The sequence below is a fragment of the Chionomys nivalis genome, chromosome 11 (assembly GCF_950005125.1).
Source record: "Chionomys nivalis chromosome 11, mChiNiv1.1, whole genome shotgun sequence".
Classification (NCBI taxonomy): Eukaryota; Metazoa; Chordata; class Mammalia; order Rodentia; family Cricetidae; genus Chionomys; species Chionomys nivalis.
This window is the reverse complement of record NC_080096.1, coordinates 29790306-29812623: the sequence shown is the minus strand read 5'-3', so window position 1 is coordinate 29812623 and position 22318 is coordinate 29790306. Positions and strand designations below refer to the sequence as shown.

At 52.4% G+C, this 22318-nt stretch overlaps 1 protein-coding gene across 1 annotated transcript in view; it reads right to left on the bottom strand.

Annotated features, from left to right (window-relative positions):
- Positions 1 to 22318, bottom strand: part of Kcnq4 (potassium voltage-gated channel subfamily Q member 4) — a 51707-nt gene that overhangs the window by 17009 nt on the left and 12380 nt on the right. Inside the window, exons 2-7 of the mRNA XM_057784737.1 lie at positions 4173 to 4263; positions 3513 to 3639; positions 3149 to 3324; positions 2444 to 2569; positions 1971 to 2081; positions 1709 to 1804 (exon numbers count right to left, since the gene is read on the bottom strand). Coding sequence (XP_057640720.1) covers positions 1709 to 1804; positions 1971 to 2081; positions 2444 to 2569; positions 3149 to 3324; positions 3513 to 3639; positions 4173 to 4263 — 727 coding nt within the window. The remainder of the gene's footprint in view (positions 1 to 1708; positions 1805 to 1970; positions 2082 to 2443; positions 2570 to 3148; positions 3325 to 3512; positions 3640 to 4172; positions 4264 to 22318) is intronic.

Genomic DNA, 22318 nt, shown 5'->3' with positions numbered 1-22318 from the left:
AGTGAATGGCTTTACAAATAGCGACTATGCTGTATTTTCATCAGCCGCCTACTGCTACCATGGGACTACTAGGGCCTGAGGGAGAACAGAAAAGATTATTGCCCACAAACTCTGCAGCAGTCACGGACTCTGCAGCAGAAGGAACTACGGTCAGAGGTAATTTTTTACGGCGAGAGGAAAAACTGTCTCTCTCTATCCAGGTAAAAAGGATCTGGGAAGGACTGTGAATGGATTGATCCACCAGGATAGGAAGATACAGAGACTGTTGGACAGGACAAAGCAGAATTGGGGCAGCCCTGGATGCCTCCCCTCCTCTGGGTGCCTCTTGCCCTTAAGGGGTTGCCACAAGTGACCTCACCAGCCTGGCGCCTTCCGAAGACAGAAATATTTTTACTTCCTGCTTGCCTGGGTCCCTGGCATGGGCTGGGGAGCAGCTGCCAGAGGTCTCATTAATTATGGGTACCACAATACCAGCTGTCTGTCAGCAGGGACTGTGCCAATCGCCTGCCCCTACAATGCCCCTTGAGAGGCCAGCCCTGAGAGGACAGTGGCCATTGTGTCCCAAGGGATGCTAAGAAGAAAAGGCTGGGCTGGTTGTTGGAGATAGCGGGGAGGGAGAAAGGGGCTCTCTCTACCCTGGGAAGGAGAGATAAGGAGGGGCCAAGTCAGGCTGGGGTTTGGGGGTCAGAGGGTGGTGTGCTGGGGAGCAGGCAGTGGTGTGCTGTGTCAGGACTCTTCAACTACTTCCTGCAGGAGTTCTCCTGCACGCCCCTATGCTGGAGAGAGGCCAAGGTAGCAAAAGGCTTCCAGATCAGAACCCACTCCGATCACATCCATCACACTGAGGGAAGCTGAGACCACATGCCCTGGCTTCCTATACCTGCTCCGGTCTCTGGCCACTCCTCCTCCACTTCCTTGACTGACTCCCTTCTCACCTGCCCATTAAATGCTGGCAATTCTGAAAGTCCAACTTTGGACCATCTCCTTATTGTATGACTTCCTGAGGGCACAGTGAGTGTATCACGGTGCCAGGAGTGGAGCAGGCTGACAGACAACTACCAAGTTTCAAGATGGCAGAGTTAGATCTGCACTAGGATATGGGAGTCTCTGGTCCAGGCTCTCCCCATCCCTGGTCATGGCTGCAGTTGGCAATAAGATGGCTTTAGGGAGTTTGAAACCCGCTATGTGCTGCAGGGGAACCTTACTGACAACATAGCATCCCAGCTCTGTCCACAATGTGGCATGTGACACCCTCCTGTGGTAATCTGAATATAATTGGCCCCCATAATCTCACAGGGAGTGGCACTATTAGAAGGTGTGGCTTTGCGGGACTGGGTATAGCCTTGTTGGAGGAAATGTGTCACTGTGAGGAGGGCTTTGAAGTTTCCTATGCTCAGGGTACCACCTAGTGTTGCCTGCAAGATGTAGGACTCTGAGCTACTGTCCGCCTGCATGCCACCATGCTCCTGTCATGATGATAATGGACTAAACCTCTGAAACTGTAAGGGAGCCACCCCAATGAAATGTTTTTCCTTTATAAGAGTTGCAGTGGTCTTGGTGTCTCTTCACAGCAATAGAAACCCTGACTAAACACCCCCCCAAGTCATGTCCCTCTCTGAGCTTTGAAGTAGAGCTGTAGTTTTTAAATTGGGACACATGGGTCAGTGCACAGGGCTGACAAGCACGGGGTCTCCTAAGCATCATGTACCTGGATGAGGTTGGCTGCTGGCATCCTCCGCTTCTCAAAGTGCTTCTGCCTATGCTGCTCCTGGACCTTCAGGGCAAAGCCAGAGCCCAGGATGCCCTACGGAGATAGGATATGGTTGCAGGCAGTGTAGGGAGAGGACAAGAGCATACTAGAATGTTCCCATACCTGCCCATCTGAGGCACCCCGAGTTGCCCAAGACAAACTTAGGATAGGCTTGTCAGGTCTTGGCCCCAGCCTCCCTCACCCACCAGCAGGAACTCACAGCAGGCAGGGCAAAGAAGGAGATGCCCAGTAAGGCGAAGCCGGCAGCCAGAACCCTGCCCAGCCATGTATGTGGTGTCTTGTCCCCATAGCCAATGGTCGTCAGTGTAATCTGGAGATACAAATAGGTTACCCATAGGACTGGGCATGGTGGTCAGTCACAAGGACTTGAAGGCACAGCAAGTGCAAGAAGAAAACAGATGACAAGACAAGGACTTCCCCCAACAAACTCCTCTAGTGGCCCCTGGGGACTGATCTCAAGGACTTCTCAGGGAGACTGGAGGGGTACAGGTCAGGAGGACTGACTGAAGGGCTGGATGTGGGGGCGCAAACAGGTTCGAGAGAGCATAGGGACTGGTCTCAGGAGCCCCAACCTAAGCTTGAGTTGGGGCTCCGTGGTAAGGGGACAGAACCTAGGAAGCGTCCTGGGAAGTTCCTAGCGGGAAGGGCGGACCTGCACAGACCCTCACGCACCGTCCCCCACCAGAGCGAGTCAGCATAGGAGGAGAAGTCGGAGTTGGCGTCCTTCTCAGCCAGGTAGACGAGGAAAGAGGCGAAGATGAGCACCAGGAACCCGATGTACCAGGCGGTGATCAGCTCCTGAGGGAAGGAGGAGGGGCGCCTGCCAGCCGGGGGGTAAGGATACACACACTTCTCCGGTAGCGGTAGCCCCTTTTCAAGAAAGGAGCCCCTGCCTGGCCTTCTCAGAAACCCCCAGAGCCAGATCTCAGGCCTGTCCTTAATCTTTTCAAGCTCCAACCCTTCGGATCCCTCCCCAGCCTCACCCTTAGGGCCTACCCAGTCCCCCAAACCAAGGGGCTTGCAGATGTAACCCTTAAGCCCTACCTCTGAGGCCGGGCCTTAAGCGCTGCCCCGCTGGCTCCAGCTGCCTTGAGCCCGCCCCCCAATGTAGGCCCCGCCCCCTCACCGGGTCACTTACTATTAAGTCCCACCCCTGCTCAGCTCCAGGCCCTTCCCTCGGATAGACCAGGCGTATTCCAAGCCCTAATAGTTCTTGCCCCAGTGTAGGCCTAGCTCCCAGTAGTCCTTGCCTAGGCCGCCTGGACCTGGCTCCAGTCCCCATTTGCCCAGCGTTGGCCCCGCCCCAGCTCCGCCTCTTGCGTGCACCTCGGGTAGTTTCCAGGAGCTTCGTTTTCCCCCATCTTTCCCCAGCCTCACCTTACTATGCGCGTAGACCACCGAGCCCAGCAGCTTCCAGGTGCCGCCGCGGCGGTCCATACGCACCATGCGCAGGATCTGCAGGAAGCGCATACTGCGCAACGCGGACGTGGCAAAGATGTTGCCCTGTGTGCCCGCAGCGATCACCGCCACGGAGGCCACAAACACGATGAAGTCTGCAGGGCAGAGGTGTCGAAGTCACCAGCCCACCTCGGGTCAAGACCTGGGGTCTGGGACTGTAATGGGTGGGGTTGCAGATTGGGAGGGTCCACTAAATTCGCGGGGAGCCAAGACCTGGGGTCAAGGATGAGATCAAAATGCCTCCCTGAGGCTTGGGGTGGGGCAGGATAGGAAAGGCTTGTACCGATGACACAGAAAGGTTTCCTGGCGAAGCGGAAGCGGCCCTGCCATCCTCTGTAGCGGCAACAGCAGCCAGCCGACCAGACGCGGATTATATATTCCAAGCCAAAGACCACAATCATCACGAATTCCTGTGGGGGACCAGGACCCAGATCAAAGCCCAACCCTGGGTTAGGAACATCGGCACCTGGTTAGGTTCCTCTTATACCTGGAAAGATTTGAGAGAATTCCAGAAGGGAGGTGACCTCCTCTTTGTCCTCCAGGGAGAACAGAAGCCCAAGTCTGCCCCCATACACAAGTGTCCAGCTCTATAAGAAGCCTGAGTGTTTTCTTCTCCCAGCCCTGAGTCTTTCGACCATTCTAGACTCTCAGCCCTGGTTGAGGGCAGTCAAGAGTGGCTCTCTGTCAGCAGAAGGAAGGCCATCTATTGGTGTACTTTTGTTTAACAGGGTAAGGTTTGCTTCTGTTCTGGTACAGAGTGGAGTCTACTCACCTAGTCTATCCTGGGCTCATCCTCACAGGCCATCTCCCTGCACCAGCCAGGAATGAGCCAGAGAGAAGCAGCAGTCTGCTCTCTGACCACAGTCTCTAGAAGGCTCTCTCTCCTCAGGCCAGGTGCTGCTGTGCCCTGGAGGAGACGCCAAAGGGGACTCACAGCACTCACCAAGATGAGGAGACACTCGTTGGCAAGTTCCTGGTGCTCCTGGATAGTGGACAGCACGGACAGCACCAGGCAGCTGAAGACTAGCAAAAATCTGCAATTGGAGCATGGCGGGGAAGGTTAGATGGCTGGGGGAATAGGATGACTGAGGGTCGCCGGGCAGGGGCTGCAGAGTCAGGAGACTCGCTATTCGGGTAGAATTCTTCGGAAAACAGAATCCAACGCAGAGTCATTAAGCACAGATATCTCCCAAGCCCTCTCTAGAGGACCCTGGTGTGACTGGGATGCAGAGAGGAGGCCTCCCAGTTTTGTCTGGGCTAGCAAGAGAACGCGGAGGCTCAGCGTTTCCCGGCCTCAGCCACCCACTGGCCTTGGCTCTGTTTTAAGGCCCAAGTAAAGTGTTCCAGAGGTCACCAGAGCTCAGAAGCTATGGCCTCAACTGAAGAATAAGGACAGCTGCTCTGCCTCCGTGTTTTCTGGAACTCATAGTGAGTCAGCAGGAGAAGCGAGGGGCTGAGGAGGTGGCTCAGCAATGAGAGCGTTTGCTTTATGAGTTTAAGTCCCCCTGTTTGAATCCTGAATACACACATGAAAAGGCTGGGCATGCCCACATGTGTCTGTAACCCTAGTGCTGGGATCAGAGACAGGCAGATCGCAGCAGCTCATGGGCCAGTCAGTTCCATGGAAACAGTGAGGTTCGGGGTCACTGAAGGACCCCGTCTCAAGGGAACAAGGCAGAGAATGATATCATAGGGCACACAATGTCCTCCTTTGGCCTCCACAGACACTCACACCCGCAACCAGACACACACACCACAAATAAAAAGGGGACAGAGATGACATGGAAGCAGCAACACAGGGGTGAAGGAAAGGGAAAGGGGGATCCGGTAGTGAGGAGCCGAAGGCCTGGAACTACCCAGGGGGCAGCGTGAAGCTCCCAAGTGGCCCTGCTAGAAAGGAACATTCTAGAATGTAACTCATCCAACACTTTCCTTGTTGTCGGTTGCACATGAAAAAAACAGTGGCTTACAGCAGGAAAGGGGTTCACCAAGGCTGCTGCGTACTTCTAGGGCTGACCCGATATTGGAGCCGGGAGTCCCCCAGAAGAGAGGAAGCAGGGAGAGTCCGTAATCAGGTGCCTTGAGGCATGGACACGCACAGGAGGGCTGCAGGTGTAGGGAGGGGAGTGTGGACTCTTTGGAAGGAGGTGTGCTGAGCATGCCCCTGCCCTAGTAAACACCGGAAGGAATGCGCTTGTTCCCTGGAAACACATCACAGTGCACTGACCAGGCAGCCTCCCCATGCACGCGTGCGTCCTCAGAGCTCTATTGATGCCTTCACCATCAGAGCCTCTGCACACCTTCGGCCCTATGCACACTCATCTGTTCCCCAGAACCTCTGCTAGTCTCCTTCCAGATCCTGCCTTCCTGTCTGTGCCCCAGGGGCTGCTCGTTCTTACAGAGTCTTGCTATGTAGTCCAGGCTAGCTTTGAACTCTATCTCCCTCTCCTGTTTCAGCCTTCCTAATTTTAGGATTACCAGTGTGCAACACCATGCCCAGCCCAAATCTCTTTCCATTATCTTTATTTCTGTTCACATGCATGCACACTTTGTGTGTGTGTGTGTGTGTGCAGGTGTGTGTGCACATGTGTGTGTGAGAGAGAGAGAGCAAGAGAGAGAGAAAATGTGTGTACTCCTAAGAAAACCACTGACCTCTTCTAGTGAGCCTCCTTCTCTAATCTGGGCTGATGGGCAATTGAGAGTAGGGTCTGGCCCACTTACCACTCCCTGAAGGACAGGATCTAGTGCCACAGGAAATGCCCCCTGGAACAAGAAGGCAAGAAGCAGCTGTCGGTGAGGGCTTCAGATGAATGAGATGGAGCTCTCTGCGGCCAGCTCCAGCCCAGAGCTGAGTCAGCAAAGACACAGGGCAAGTGGAGAGGGAAGTATATCCTCCACTGCTCAGATTCAGTCACTAACCACAGGCTCTGAAACGGGAGCTGCAGCTGACACAGAGTGGTATGGGCAGGGCTGCAGTGGGAACACCATGACCCTCACTCTAGCCCAATTCCTCCACTGCCTTTCTCCGTATCCCTAAGACCTCAGGTAGTTGTGGCTATTCACAGTTCTCTGTTGAGCACTTCCAGAATTCCTTTCCTCTTTTTTTTTCTTGCCACTTCAATAGTTACACAGGCATCAATTATCCACAATAGTCTATGCCAAAAAAGCAGATTACAAAACCTCAAGGGTCATGTGATCCTGATGTTTTAAAAAGAGACACCTTTTACATATGCGCCAATAGTGGCAAAAATGAAGTAATTCCATGTTTGCTTACCTGTGCTTCCTAAGATTTTTTTTTTATTAAGAATGAATATGGACTGCTTAAATGATAGCAAACTGATGTGCCCCCATTTATTTGTTTTGCAGTGCTGGGAAGCAAACCCAGGGCTTTATAATCAAGGGCTCAGTTATTCAGCTCTGTTCCCAGACCCTGTGGTCCTGTGCTGGTTTGATTGAGACTGTCCCATAGGCTCATATATTTGAATTCTTGGTTCTCAGTCAGTGGACCGCTGGGAGGGACCAGGAGGTGTGGCCTTGGTGGAGCAGTGGTGCCACCGGAGGTGGACTTTGAATTCAAAAGTCCAGGATACTCTCAGTCCCAGCTCCCCCTCCCTACTGCCTGTAGATCAGGATTTAGCTCCCAACCAGTTCTCCAGCACTATGCCTGCCTATCTGCTTGCATGTTGCCATGCCCCTCGCCACGATAAAAATGAACTAATTCTCTGAAACTGTAAGCAAGCACTAGTTGAATGCTTTCTTTTATAGGAGTTGCCTTGGTCATGGCGTCTCTTCACAGAAATAGAACACTGACTAAGACAAGTCTCTAACACTTTTAAAGATTGATTTTACGTGTAATCTTTGTGTGTGTGTGTGTGTGTGTGTGTGTGTGGTGTGAGGGAGCATGCGCACATGAGTGTAATGCCTGTGGAGGTCATAAAAGGGTGCCAAGTCCCTTGGAGCATGACTTACAAGTCGTTGTGAGTGCCTGATGTGGGCGCTGGAAATTGAATTTGGGTCCTCTACTAGAGTGGTATATGTATGTATATGTGTCTTGCCTGCGAGTATGTCTGTGTACCACGTGCACACATAGTGTATGTGTGTGTATGCCACAGCAGGTGTGTGATCAGAGGACAACCTGAAAGAGTTGGCTCTCTTTTCTTCATTATTTGAGCATCAAACTCAGGTTGTCAGGCTTGCCAGCAACTACTCTTACCCAAGGAGCCATCTCACTGACTCCCATTGCCACCAGTTATTAATATTTATTTACTTACTTAGTTAAATAGGGTTTCTCTACACTGCCTAGACTCAAGCTTGTGATTCTTTTGCCTTTGGACTAACAAGGATTACAGGTGTGAGCTACTGTGTCCAGCACCCTCAGTATATTTTTTAAATGCATTTTTTGAAGAGGAAATACAAACCAGAAAAAAAAAATCCCTTTCAATCCTGCCCTCAGCCCTTACTATATTCACAGCTCTGCCTAGCAGGTGTGAGATTGTGGCAGGCTTTCCTGAGAGCCCAGCTCATTATGCCCACCTACCAGTTCAAAGTTTCTTCTTGGGTATCTAGTGGCCCCTGGAACCACACATGCCCTAAACTAGAATCTCAACACCCCTTAAGATCTCCCTTCCTCCACCCTAGTCATTCAGTGACGGTTCCTATCTGAGTCAGCTGTGATTCTTTTGTCTTATAATCCCCACCTCCTGCCCTGTAGCAAGTTCAGTTGGCTCAACCTTCAGCTTCCATCAGACCAGCTCCCAACTCCTGACCGAGCCCCCACAATCAGCCCCGCGGAGCTCCCTGCCTCCACTCTCATCTTCACACATCACCCACTCCTTCAAGCTCCCCGTAATTCAAAGCTGGAAACCATCACTGCTGAGAAACTCCTGGGTCACGCTTGAAGAGCAAAGGTCAAACTCTTCAGCCTTGCCAGCGTACCCTCGGAGGTCTACCCCATCCCAACCCTGTCCACCCACCTCTGCACCAAATCCCCTCTGCTCTCGTACTAAGAGTTGCAACATCCTAGCTCCCTGGGCCTGCCAGGAGCTCATCTAAGTGTGTCCACCTCCAGGCTTTGCTGGTTTGTTCTGTTGGCTGCTCTCTTACTCACCTGGGTGCCTGCTCCAATGCCACTTCCTTGATGAGGCCTTCCCCAGCCTCCTCTCTCTACAACAGTGGCCTCAGCCGGGCGGTGGTGGCACACGCCTTTAATCCCAGCACTCGGGAGGCAGAGGCAGGCGGCTCTCTGTGAGTTCGAGGTCAGCCTGGTCTAGAAGAGCTAGTTCCAGGACAGGAACCAAAAAGCTACGGAGAAACCCTGTCTCGAAAATCAAAAAAACAAAAAACAAAAAAACAAAAAAAACAAAAAAACAAAAAACAAACAAACAAACAAAAACAGTGGCCTCATCTGCTGTCCCTCTTCCTTTCCCTGACTGACTGGTTTCATAGCGCTGAGAAGATAAACAGCAGGAATTCACATTCAGCCACATCCTAACACCCTGTCACTAAACCAAAGTCAGCATTTTGAACCAAGGGAGGAGTCTCCTAAACTCAGCACACCCATCCTGACCGAACAGACTCCCCAGCATCTCTCCTAAGATGTCCCTAACCTAGACCAGCTCCACAGGGCAAATACTGCTCATGGATCCCTTGACCCACCTGGGAGTGACAGTGTCCACCTTTAACCCCGGGACTCTTGAAGGCAAGAAGATCACCACAATTTAGGGGCCAGCCTGATCTATATAGTAAGTTCCATGCTAGCCTGGGACATAGACTCTGTCTAAAGCAACAACAAAACCCTGAATTTCACCTTCCCTTAATCACTAGCAGGGATGAGAACTTTTTTACCCTAGACCCCCAATTCAGTGTTGGAGTTGAGGATGAACAACACCCTGTTCCTGTCACATGAATCATTATTCCTCTCTTCAAGATGAAGACATGAGACCCAGGACTGAAAGATTTGCTGAAGATCCCACAGTGACTCAATGGCAGATCTGAGGCTAGAAACCTCTCTTCTGGCCTCAATGCCACCTTGGCCTTAGCTATTACATAGGGATGCCAGATGCTCTTGGGGAAACACAGCTCAAATGGCTAGAGTTTAGGAGATGGAGGAAGTCAGGCCACGCTGCTGTATGACTTCACCATATAACAAACAGGCCTGCTTGAGGATTGTTCCTGGCTGCTCTGGGCCTCAGTTTCTCTGACTACAAGAGTAGAGATGGTATACAGGTGGCTGGCCAGGGCCTTTGTGATCTCCCTAGCAGGGTGCCAAACTGGAGGCCCCTTTCCACTACATCTTTATGCATCTCACCTGGGGGCAGGGTAACCCCTTAGCCAACCTGGAGTTAGAGATGTAGCCGACCGGGGATAGACTGTAAGCTTGTCAGGAAGCCTATAGCAGTCTTTTCTGTCCACCATACCCCATTCTGCAACTACCCCCCTACTCATTCAGGAAAATTAGAGAGGGAAAGCTAGACATTTCCTTAGACCCACAGTTCTCAAGCTACGGAGAAACATCAGAATTCCCTGGAAGCTTGTTAATGGTGGAAACATGCCTGTAATCGCAGCACTCACGTGATGGAGCAAGATCAGAGACTCAAGGTCATCCTCGACTATATTGAGACCTTATCTTAATAATGCTGATTTCTGGGCACTTCCTTGGCAATCAGAAAGTTCAAGGTGGAAATGGGGCTCCATCACTAACAAACCTAGGGTTTAGCTTGTTTTTCTTTTGACAGGGTCTCAGTATGTATCCAGGCTAACTTGAATTCAAGATCCCCCTCCCTTGACGTCCTAAATGCTGGGATTACAGGCATTAGCCTCCACATTTGGCACGATGTCGGCACCTTTAAAACAATGGTAGTCTTTTTTTTTAATATTTTTATGGTTTATTTAACTTTATTTTATGTGCATTGGTGTGAAGTGTGAGATCCCCGGGAACTGATCTTCAGACAGTTGTGAATTGCCATGTGGGTGCTGGGAATTGAACCTGGGTCCTCTGGAAGAGCAGTAAGTGCTCTTAACCACTGAGCCATCTCTCCAGCCCCAACAATGGTAGTCTTACTGTCTCCCCATCCACATCTCCTCAAGTCACTACCAGAAGTGGCCAGGACTGGGGACTGTCAGGAAGGCAGGTGTCATACCAGCATCAGCTTCACCACTGGTCTGATGTGCCATCCCCAATGAGAACCATTGGCCCAACCATTCCAAACCCTCCACACACATGTTCTCCCCACCAAGTCCTCCCTGTCCCTACCATGGCTCTCCAGGCACATAAGGAGGTATCTGGGGATGTTATGCCAGTCTGGGAGTGTACACAGATCCTGAAATACACACTTTAAGGGAAGCTATGTTATAGAATAGGAATTAACTTCTCAACAAAGCTGTAGAGAGAGAGAGAGAGAGAGAGAGAGAGAGAGAGAGAGAGAGAGATTAACTTTCCAAAGTCATAATGCAAGACCTGAACCCAGGACCACCTGGGCCACAAGGTCAAACTATTTCTCTGAGCTTCAAGTTCCCAGCCAACCACACAAAGGCAGGGGACACTGAATGATGAGTAGATTCTCATCAGCCTGCTGACTCTTCAGCAGTGGGGTGGGAAGGGATAAGATCAGTCATCGGCTCCGTTTCCAAATCCCTAGAAACATCCCTGGAAGGACAGATGCTCAAAAGCTAGAGAAACAGACATACAGCAGGTGGGAAGGAGGATGGCAGGGATTCTCACAGCACGAAGGAGAGAGGTTGCCCCCTAAGTTATCTGAGCAATACTGGCTCCAGAAACACTAATCTCATCTACACTCGGTTGGTTTATGGTCAAGGCAGGAATAAATAATCCAGATCCCAAGACACTGGCAAGCATCACAATGGGGACACACTGGGAGAGCTGGTGACTGTCCTAAAGAGACTGAGGCTGCTCCAAGAAGATGTCGGTTCAGCTGAAGCGGAGACGTAACCAGACAGGAACAGCGGTGTTCCAGACCGAAGAAGCAAGGTATGCCAGTGGCAAAGATGGGGGAGTCTGTGGAAGCCAGCCCGGAAGGCTAGCAGTTCGTGACCCAGTAGGGAACACCGAGAGGGTCGGATCCAGGAGAGCACCCTCTGGTATTGGAGCCTAAAGGAATGGGGAACCACTGGAGAGTTTAGAGAGGAAGTGACAAATCCCACTGGTGTTTCAGGTCCACCACCTGCGTAGTGTAGACCATGGAGTGGGATGGAGATGCAGACGAGAAATACGAGCCAGGAGGCTCCAGGATAACTAACTCATCTGGGAAATGATAGCGGTCCGGACTGGCAAAGTGGGAACAAAAAAATAGAGAGGACTGAATGGCCTGGTGGCACTGGAGGAAGGGGACTCAGGGACAATGAGGAAGAACGATCCCTCTATTTTTGACAAGGGCACTGAGCTGGTGGAAGTGCTGAGTAAGGCATGGGAACTGAGAGACCCCAGAGGAGAGGCAGGTATTGGGGGCAAGGCATGCTGGGTAAGAAGACAGAACTGGGTAGAAGAATGATGTGGAGATGTTTGGGTAGGCATGGGGACAGCTGTGACAATCCAGTGAGCATGCGGTGAATCTAGAGGAGGTCCCAGTGACACCCTAGCAGTGTGAAGGGAGGAGCTCTCTGTCCCTAAGAGTTGACACAAGGAGATGGGAAGGAAACCAGAAGAGAGGCACAGACGTCAAGAGAAGCAAGTATAGACGACAGCAAGAGGGACTGAGGGGACGGAAGTGTCCAAGCCCTGAACAATGTCTATCGGATTTGGTGACATGTTGATCACTAGGTCCCTTGGTCTGGGCAGCCTCACGGGCAGAGAAAATCCTGAACAGGCCCAGATGGAGTAAAAGTACGTAGGGGTGGGAGTGACCAGGACCGCCAAGGAGAAAGGCCAAGGCAGCTGGAGAAAGATGGACATAGGACTTTCTCAGGAGAGGGGGGAGTGGGCGGAGCCAGAACCGGAAGCTGAAGCCTGGGACGGAGCGGAGTATGCATAGGACGTATTCCCAGGCTGGCAGGGAGAGGGGAGGAGAGGCAGGCGACAGTTCAGAGGGAGACCAGGCTGGATCGGGGAGGGAGCTGAGCGTGGGTACCCAGGACCTAAGAGAGGGGGTGGGCTTCTGTAGGAGCTGAAGGGCGGAGCCTGAGAGGGCTGATGGGTATCAAAACCTGCATCATCCGGTTCTGGTTTTTCTATTTTTTTTTTTTTTTTTTTTAGGTTTGTATATGGGGTGAGGAAGCAGCCCATGTGAATGGAATTGGGGGATGCTTCCCTCACCAAGCCAGACGCCTGCCCTTTGCCATCTTTCCTGCCGGACCTCCCTCCACTTTTCCCTCCCTCCAAGGTTCCACCCCTAGCCTGAGCCTTGCCAGTCAGTGCCTGGGACCTGCCTAGCAACCAGCTGGCTCCCTGATATTTGTCTCTGACCAGGCAGTACGTGACTCCTTTGCTTTCCAGTTTGGGGCCCCCTGAGCAGGGCTGCTCTGTTCCCCTCAGCGGGGGAAGCCTGGAGGCAGACTGTCACCACTCAGGCAAGATTCCTGGAGGGCAGAAGCCATGACCCCCGGTCCACCTGCCTACTGAAAGGTATTTCTTGAGTCTCAAACCAGAACTGAGGCTAAGAAGGGACTTCAATAGATTGACAATCACATCCCGACAAGGGGGCTGCAGAAAAGCCTGAACGATCCCACAGCCTCTAAGCAGGTGGAACACTTGCTTTATCTTGTGTGTTGGGGTGTTGCTGAGAGGGGCGTTAAGCGGGCCTCAGAGCGTGGCTCTTTCCAAGAATCCTCAAGGGCTGGGAGGAGAGTTTCCCCTGATCCAGCGATTCTAAATATGGCAGAGGGAATAAGAACACGTGACCCAGGGCCCCACACAAGGCTGCTTCTGGCACGGCTGTATTTCTGGGCCAGAGGTCCAGAACAGGACTCAGGGACGGGATGAGGTCTTAAAGGAGCCTTAGTTTCCCTAACTGTAACATGAGGGAGACAGGCAATCCAACAGTGGCTAAGGTTACTTCAGCTTTATGACGGACTGTCCAGCAGGGCAGTAGGAGATAGAGACAGCCCTCAGCTTAGTTCTACTTTCTCCAAGGATGTCCCTGGAGGGACAACAGCTGCCAGCACATAGTGCAAACTATGAAAAATAAAAAAAAATAAAAATGCCTCCTATTGGAGGACCAATTAGAAAATGCATTCCCTTCAGCTGGACAAGTTGCAAAAACGTGACCCCTTGAGCTGGCTCCATTAGAAACTGGAATTGCTTGCTGTGGACTGACCCACCCCGAGCCACTGGAATCCTCTCAACCCAGCTGGGTACCTCATGGAAGACCCAGGGATGACTCCATGGCCCCTCCTGGCTGGAATTTGAACCAAGAACACGGTGGCACAAATGTTTGAAACCCTAACACTTACGAGGTGAAGAAGGGGCATCAGGGGCTCAGGGCCAGTGTCAGCTACATAGCTGGTTCAAAGCCAGTTTGAAGTGCATGAGACCTTGGCTCCAAAGAATAAAACCAGGGTGGTGTGTGTGTGTGTGTACTTACCACAGAGGTTGGGCTGAACCAACAGGATTTATTTTTTAGTGTGTTCACGTGGGAGAGTATGTGCATGTCAAGGACAAGGCGAATGTCCTGCTCTGTCACTCTCTGTCACGGCGTCTCTCACTGAACCTAGAGTTCACCATTTTCAGCTAGGCTGGCTACTAGCAGGCCCCTAGAGACCTTCCTATCTCTGCCCCCATGCCCAGCACCTGGGTCAACGGGCACATGTGGCCTTGCCCAGTGTTCTTCATGGGCATGGTCCAGACTCAGAAACAGGTCTCATGTTTGTGCATCAAGTACTCCTACACCCTGAACCATCTCATCAGCCCCTCCCTGGATCCACCTCTCTCTCTAGAGGGAGCCAGGAGCCATGGAGGGAAGCGGCAGAGAGGTAGGAGAGCAGCAGTGACAGACCTGAAGCTCACCTCCCATCCTCCAGTCCCAGAATCCTGGATGTACTTCTGGCTTCAAGGGCTCTGCAACACCCTCTTTTCTTACCACCCTCCACCTCCTAGGCCAATCTCTCATGAGCTACGCACAGGGCATGGAGAATGGTGGCTTCTGGGAAAGCTTTTTTTTTTTTTTTTTTGGTTTTTCGAGACAGGGTTTCTCTGTGGTTTTGGAGCCTGTCCTGGAACTAGCTCTTGTAGACCAGGCTGGTCTCGAACTCACAGAGATCCGCCTGCCTCTGCCTCCCGAGTGCTGGGATTAAAGGCGTGCGCCACCAATGCCCGGCAGGGAAAGCTTTGAATGTAGTTATTTCCTAGGGATTTAGGGGTTTGGAGCTTGGTCCCCAGTGTGGCAATAGTGAGTGAGCATGGAGCCTGATAGGAGGTTGTTAGATCCTTGAGGGTGTGACCTCAAAGGCATTACATAGTTCTTGAACTCCAGTCTTTGGCTTTCTGTCCTACCACGTGATCACTCAATCTCACATTCAGTCCCAAGATTCTGATAAGATCATCTATGAGGTCTTCACTAGATCTGAACCAATTGGCACTCCCTTGAGCTTCCAGAATTAGGAGCTAAATAGAGCTCTTTTCTATATGAAGAACCTAGCTTTAAGTCTATTGTTACAGTAACAGAAAATGCGCTAACAATTTAATGAATAACCTCATCTTTCCCAGCTGGGCCAGTCACCAAACTTCCACTTGTTTTCTCTGCTTCCTCCTGCTGGACCAGTCAGACTGCCTTCTGCAGCAGGCATTGGAGCTGCACAAAATGTCAACACAGGCCAATAAGGGAACAAGGGGGAAATGGGGGCTAGCAAGGCAGCCCCAACTTCTACAACAGCTAGCTGCTAAGGCCTTAGGGGAAGGGGAGCTACGGGCTGGAATACAAACTGCCCAGATTTGAGGAACGTATGCAAGGTGGCTCCCATGGCTCCATTAAGTAGTTCCAAGGGTATTCTGTGGCCCAACTTCACACCTGTGTTTGACACAAGATTTTACTTGCACAAAGATCTCTGCTGTTTTGGTTTTTCTTTTTCTTTTTTTTAAAGGTGAATTCACTGACTTGTGTCTCAGGCTCAAGTGGAGAGGCAAGGAAGATCCTGCCCACCAGGCTGCTTTATTCCAAACCCCGGCTTCCAGGCTGGCACAGACCATCCCCTAAGCATGCTCCATTCCCCCAGCATAACACACAGGGCTTTGCTAGCTCTTCCCACCATTTTTGCTCCTCCTTCCCATCTCCCATGTGTATGTACCTCGAACCAGCCTGGCTAGGTGGAAGACACCTCATACTCATGTGATCCCCTACTCCCATCTCTTTGTGAACTTCCATGGTGGAGTGAAAACCTCTGTTGAAATAGCTGCCACCACAGCCCCAGAGGTCCGTCCTTTCTACCAGGCATGTCCTGTGTCTGACTCAAATAGATGCTGGGTAGTTCCCTGAGAAAAGGTGTGTCCCTCCTCTCCAGCACACTGGCCCCTCCAGACTCCACACCTCAACACTCCCTGAAGCAGGAGGAATTGTGGGGAAATGACACAGTCCAGAACCACAAAGTATTTATTCATCCATCCACTCTCCCATCCATCCATCCATCCATCCATCCATCCATCCATCCATCCAGTGACCATTTACTAAATATTCTTCACGAGACAAGCACAGTTACACAAGCCCTGCCTTCAGCAAGCTTACATTCTTGGTAGAGATAATAAAACGTTAAGGTTCAAGTCATCAGATGACGATGGAGAAAAATTAAGGGACATAAAGGACACAGAGCCCCGGTGTGGAAGTGGGGAAGCCATTGTACAGAGAGTGGGCAGGGAAAGCAGCTTTGGGAAAATGGCCTTTGAGTACAGTGGAGGAAGTAGGGAGCCATGCAGGCATCGGAGCAGAGGGCAGAGCCAATGCAAAAGGCCTGAGACAGAGAATGCCTGGTGTGTTCCCGGCCATCAGGGGAGGAGTGGGAGAAGCAAGGGAGGGCGAGAGGTGGAAGCTGATGCCAGTCTCTGGGTAGCTGAAGATATGGTTCCCCATTCCCAGGAGAGACGCAGGAATGTGAGCAGAAGACCAGGGAAGTGGGGGGATGGGGGACACCGCGAGAAGAGGAACTAGCCCCCCCCCCCCAGCTGGGAGGCTGAGGCTGGTGGCGCTATTCTAGCAGGAGCCTCTTGTGACTCGCTCAAGAAGTGGAGATGGCTAGATGTGATTAGATCTGGGCTAAATCTTGGCACTGAAGATCCCTTAGAAAGCTACCAATTCTCTCACTTCTAGACGGGGAAACTGAGTCTCAGAAGGAGGCCTGTCTACACAGCACTGGGCCTAGCCCTGAACTGCCCAGGCCTGAGGATAAAGTTCTTTTGTTTGTCACTTGCCCCACCACCATCCACCCTTCAAAAAACCAAGGGGCCCGGACAGAACCTGTCTGGGTCCTTCCTGCAGCACTTTGTTTGAGGATTTCCCAGTTCCCCAACTACTTGAGTCTGACAGGGGTCAGGGTCACCTCTAAGGAGTCTTCTGTTCTCCAAGTCAGCAGGTTTGTGCTGAGGGGGAGGAGGGATTTCAGCCCCAGCCACTTGGTTCTCAGTACTCCCAAAGCTGAGAGCGCACTGGCAAGAGCTGACAGGATGGAACAGGAGCTTTGGGGGAGGGCAGGGCCCCCTGGGGAGCTCAGGTGCCAAGACAGAGCCCAGCCTGGTGGTTCTGCAGACTCAGCCATTGAGGACCCCACCCAGACCGAGGTTTGTGGGTATGAATAAGCAAAGCAGCATGCAAACTCACAGGCCATACCCGGGGCAGCTGAGTGCCCCCCTAGAACCCCAAACCCAGAACCAGCCTTACCGAAGCTAATGAGCCCTGTGAACTGGACAAGACTTGCCATGTGAGCTATCCCATAGCTGAGGTGGGGGCTAGGTGTTTATCTGCAGACACTCTGGTTTCTCGACAACAGAGGGCTGCCCAGACTACAATGCTAGCAGGCCAGAGTCCTCTAAAGGGAAGAAGCCTGCTTGGTGGCTCTGAGAAGAGTCAGGATTGGGGGCACCAGAGGGCATAGCACAGGGGCATAAGCGGTGCTGGGAACCTAGGCGGGCAGATTCTCTACCCTAACTTGGCTAAGCACTCCACGGCAGGAGGGAAGATATCAAAAGCCTTATTTTTGGCTGGTCCAGCTGGCTACTCTGGCTTCCGGGACAGGAAGTGAGGCTCTGGTCAGCTTCTGAAGCTGCCTGTTCCTTGTTCTCTAGGAAGTCAGCGAGTGTTCCGGGGTCACCCAGAAGAGGGTCTTTTATACTTTATTTGCTTGCAGAACCTTGATGGGACCTTCAAGAACTCTCCCATTACTGAATAATGGCATCAAAGAGTGGGGTAGACCAAAGCAGAACTTTATTAGCCTCAGGGCTGTGCAGATCAGGGGACAACTGTCTCTGGTTCTGATGCCCTGTCCTCTGCTGATAGACCTTGCTATTATCACCACCAGAACGAGCTTGAATTCAGCTCTGCGTTGGCTGGTGGACCTAAAGCACGTGATCTGTCCCTCTCTAGGACTCAGTTTCTCCCTCTGTCAAACGGGACCAATGATCCCAGATGCTGCAGCCTGGAGGTAGGGGGTCTCCTGGGATGAAGCCTGAGCAAGGTTCAGGTTCACCTGGGGACACAGGAGGCTGACACTGGGCGGAGCTCCTCAGGAGAGGAATATGTCCTTGGGGGAGACTCCTGGGGACCCCTCCCCGGCTCAGCCTTTGGTCCAGGAGAGCTTTCTGCCACTGGGAACTTGACCCGCTCTAGGGTAAGAGCCACGGGACCCCACAGCTCGGCCTGGGCGGGACATAGTGGAAGGGGCGGGGTCCTTTGTGGGCGGGGCTTGTGGGGCGTGGCTTTGCCGCTGCCAGCTCCAAGCGCGCTGCGGCTCCGGTTACCTCTCCGCTGCCTCCCCGCCCAACCGGCTTATTTTCCGTTTCCAAATTAACAATTGAAAACGCGGCGGCCTGAAAGGCGAGCAGCGGGCCAAGCGGAAAGTGTGAAGGTGCTGCCGCGTTACCGAGGCCGGGGGCTGAGAGAGGGCATTCGACACCCCGACCCGCCACCAAACGCCCACCCATGTAGGCCGGAGGGCGGCAACCCAGGGGGAGTCTTGGCTTGATGCAGCCCTCCCGGTGCTGCTCTGAACAGGGTCGCAGCCCCCAGCGCTCAGACTCGGGACAATGCCAGCCCCTGCAAGGACGAAGGGGGGCAAGGGGAGAGCGCGCTAGGGCTAGGTTTCCACTCACAGGCTGAGTGCCCAGCCCGGGCAGCAGGTGCCAGGCAGCACCTCATAGCACCGTCCTTAAAGGCTCCTAGTGTCAGGGAGTTTCACGTGTGACCTCAAGCAAGTCATTTCACCGTGCCCAGACTCAATTTCCTCATCTGGAAAATGGAGAGAAAAGATGCAGTATATGCGGAACAGATAAAGGAGGCTGGCTCCCAGAGAAACGTCTTAGTAGCAACTATTATCTGTGCTGACAATGATGAGGTAGTGAGTCCTTCCTAGGTACCCCCCTTCCTCTCACTGTAGCTAAGTGTACTAACACCCCCACACACACCCACACCCCCCCCCACACACACACACACACACACGCTCTCAGGGCCTCCTTGGAGGCCAGAAAGGTCCTGGTAAGGGGCTCAAAGACTGGCTGAATGAGAAGGCCTAGGCTCCTCCTACAGAGAGGAGTGGGGCTGGGCCTGCATCATGGGCAAGAGGCCTCTCCTAGTTGCTCAGTATATGGGCAGTAATAGAGAGACTTCCTGTTCCCTGGTGCCCAGGCACAGGGGATAAAAACTCCAGAGACAGTTTTTAGTCCTCTTACCCCTGGAGAGCGAGCTCTGAGAATGCAGAAACTTCATCTTGCTCACCGTCTCGAGCTTGGTGCGCCCGAGGTTCCCAGTGAACAATTATTGAATGAGTGGATGAATCAATGAATGATTGAGCAGGCCCATGCACCTGGGAAAGCCTCTCATACAACTGCGGCCCCTGTGCTAAGGGAGCAGGGAGTTGGGATGAGTTCCCTCCCACCCAGACACCCAGGACAACTGACACGACAGGAGGGAGAGACAGACAGGGAGACAGGGAAGAGAGATGGCATTCTGAGGAGGTGGAATTATGATGATCTATCTCCTGGTTCCCCTCTACCCACTCCTGGCCAGCCTAGGACTCGGTCTGATCCCTCCGAGGAGTCAGGCCCATCCCCACATTCAGCCTGTGTGGAGCCCAGTGTGAGTGCTCCTGTCCCATGTCGGCCCCACGGCCTTCATCTACTCCCCACACTTCTGCCTTGGTGGCTTCAATGCCCTCTGCCTCCTGGAACCCCTCTCCATGCCCAAGCATCCCTGTTCAACTTTGGGAAGGAATACCCAAGACCCTTAGGATTTCATGTCTGAGCTGGGCAGCTTCAGGACCCTTGTCACTGTCTTCTCTGGTCGCTGTCAGGTCAGTGCTGTGCCCAGCTAGCTATCCCTCCCTATGTCCACCCCACTGACGCTGATTTCCTAAAGCAGCCCAGTTCTGTCCTCTCATGTCCACCAGGCTGGCCCAGGGGGACGCCAAGGGCATGAACCTTGGCGACTTGGGACTTTGCCAGCCTTAGGAAGCCCGAGGAAATCTATCTTGGAGTTGTTGCAGGAGGTCTGGGCAGAGGGAGACGGGCGCGAGCACACCTCTGCTGCCGGCAGGGCGGGGAAAGAGTTCAAGTGGAGACCCACATATGGCAAGTCTAAATATTTGAAAGTTTAAATCAAGTTAACAAGCTGTTAAATAAAATGTGCTCTGTTCTCCCTGGCATGTCTGCCTCCACAATAATCTGGACGAGCAAGTTTGAATTTCAGTTCTGGGATTCTTTTGAGGCTGGTGCTGGAATACGGCAGGGTCAGGCAGCCAGTTGTGTAGCCCCGTTCTCTTCCCCACTGAGTCTATATATCTCACCAGGCTCTGCCCGTGCTCGCTATGAATCAGCAGACCCTGGTCTCCCACCCTGGATTATCTGAGAGAGAAGCACACGCAAGTTCCAAGTCCATATGCAGGGCTACATAGGCAGATTGGACAGCTTCCTAGGCCTCTACCCTGGAATCCACCCCAACCAGACCTACTCTGATCAGATATATATAAATATTGTATGTATGTATGTATATATATATATATAAATTTTTGGTATTTATACATATATACACACACATATATATAATTTTTTGATATATATATATATATATATGCACCATTCAGGGTCCTATCAGAGAACCAGGTCTACTGCTTCAAACTGTTCTAATCTAGCCTCTGGCCTGTTGGAGGAGGAGGAAGTAAGGGCTGGGTGACCACAGTAATGCAGCAACAGGCAAGCACAAACCCAGGGCACAATCCCAGCATTCCTGTCTCCTACCTAGACTTTGCCCTGGGAGCCCTTTTCTGGTTGTTAAGACCTGGGGCCCTCCCAGATGACAAGCCATCAACAGTGTCTACAAGGCATAAGAGAGCTTTCATCTGGGACCCTGACACAGACTTCAACTCTGATTGCCCAGCGCAGGGATAGATTGAAGAGCCAGGACCAGGCTCCAGAGAAGGAAGGGAGCCCTGGTATAAATAACAGTGGGGGGCCGGGATGTTTGGGCCCATCTCCCAGGCGACGGCTGTGTTTACTGCCCAGCGAGGGGGGGCAACCCACACATTTGCCTCCCTGAGTTGTAGCCAAATTTCTCCAGGAAGGGGTGGCCCAGGATTAGCCCCAAACACTCCAACTTTACACCCCAACCGATGGATCATCGGCCTGACAGAGGCCCTAAGCCTCCCTGCCATTTCTGGCCTCCTCTAGCCCCAAATGCTGCAGACTGTACCTTGATCCACCCCAAAGCACTCCAGCATTCCGCCACCAAGACCTACTTCTGCTCAAAGTCTGGAAGGCTGGGGAGCATGAGGAGGGCAGGGAGGGCCTTGAGCAGAGAGCTGGGCATGTGCCAGCATCTAGCTGGGGCCACTGGGTATAGAGCAGAGACCAACCTCTCCCACGGCCTTGGCCAAGACAGGGGGAGGGCTGCAGCCCCCAGATTAGGAGAGTGCAAATCCCTTTCCCCAGCCCACAGTTCATCCCATGCCTGTCATGTGAGAGCATTAGATGGCCAAACCCATCATGGGGAGGGCTGGCAGGTGCACTCTTGATCATGCACTGGCAGTCACACAGACCACGGGGAAGACCATTGATGCAGCAGGGCAAGGGGGAAGGTCCTTTCCCGTGGGCAGCAGCAGCACCAGGCCTGAACTGGGCATGGGGTTGATGAGCTGAGTTCCACAGCAGGTCAGCCCAGCGTAACACACACACACACACACACACACACACACACTCACAGAGCTCTGCTCAGCTGTCTGGTGGGTCTTGCCCGGGACAACTACTAATTTACAGTCAAAACTGGGGCAGTGTGTCCATCATAGCACACTCAAGACACCTGGGCTGTCTCAGCTGAGCCACTTTGTGTAAGTCACTCTGTATTAAAAAAAAAAATGTGTGCATGTGTGAGCAGATATACTTTGTGTGTGTGCACATGCACACACATATGTGTGCTTTTGTGGAGGTCAGCCTCAGAGTCCCGCTCACCTCTCTGCTCAGTGACCGTCCCTGCCTTCCTCATGCTCCCCAGCCTTCCAGTCTCTGAGCAGAAGTAGGTCTTGGTGGCAGAATGCTGGAGTACCTGGGGTGGACAGAGGTGCAGACTGCAGCATTTGGGGTGAAGGCAGATATAGAAGGGCTAGAGTCTAAGAAGCCATCCAGCTAATTTTTTTAGACAAGGTCCCTTTAGACAAGGGACTGCTGACTGGGCAAGGCCTGTGGGCCAGCCTCGGGGTTCTACCTCTCCGACACTGAGATTACAAATTGTAGCATTACAATGTTTTGTAAACACATGTTTTGTTGATCAAACCTGGATCTTCATGATTGGGTGGTACTCACCTTACTGACCAGGCTATCTCCTAAGACAGGCAGACCAGACGGGCATGCACACACACACACACACACACACACACACACACACTCATTTTTTCAGTGCTGGGAATCAAACACAGGACCCTGTGCATGCTAGACAAATGTTCTACCATTGAGCT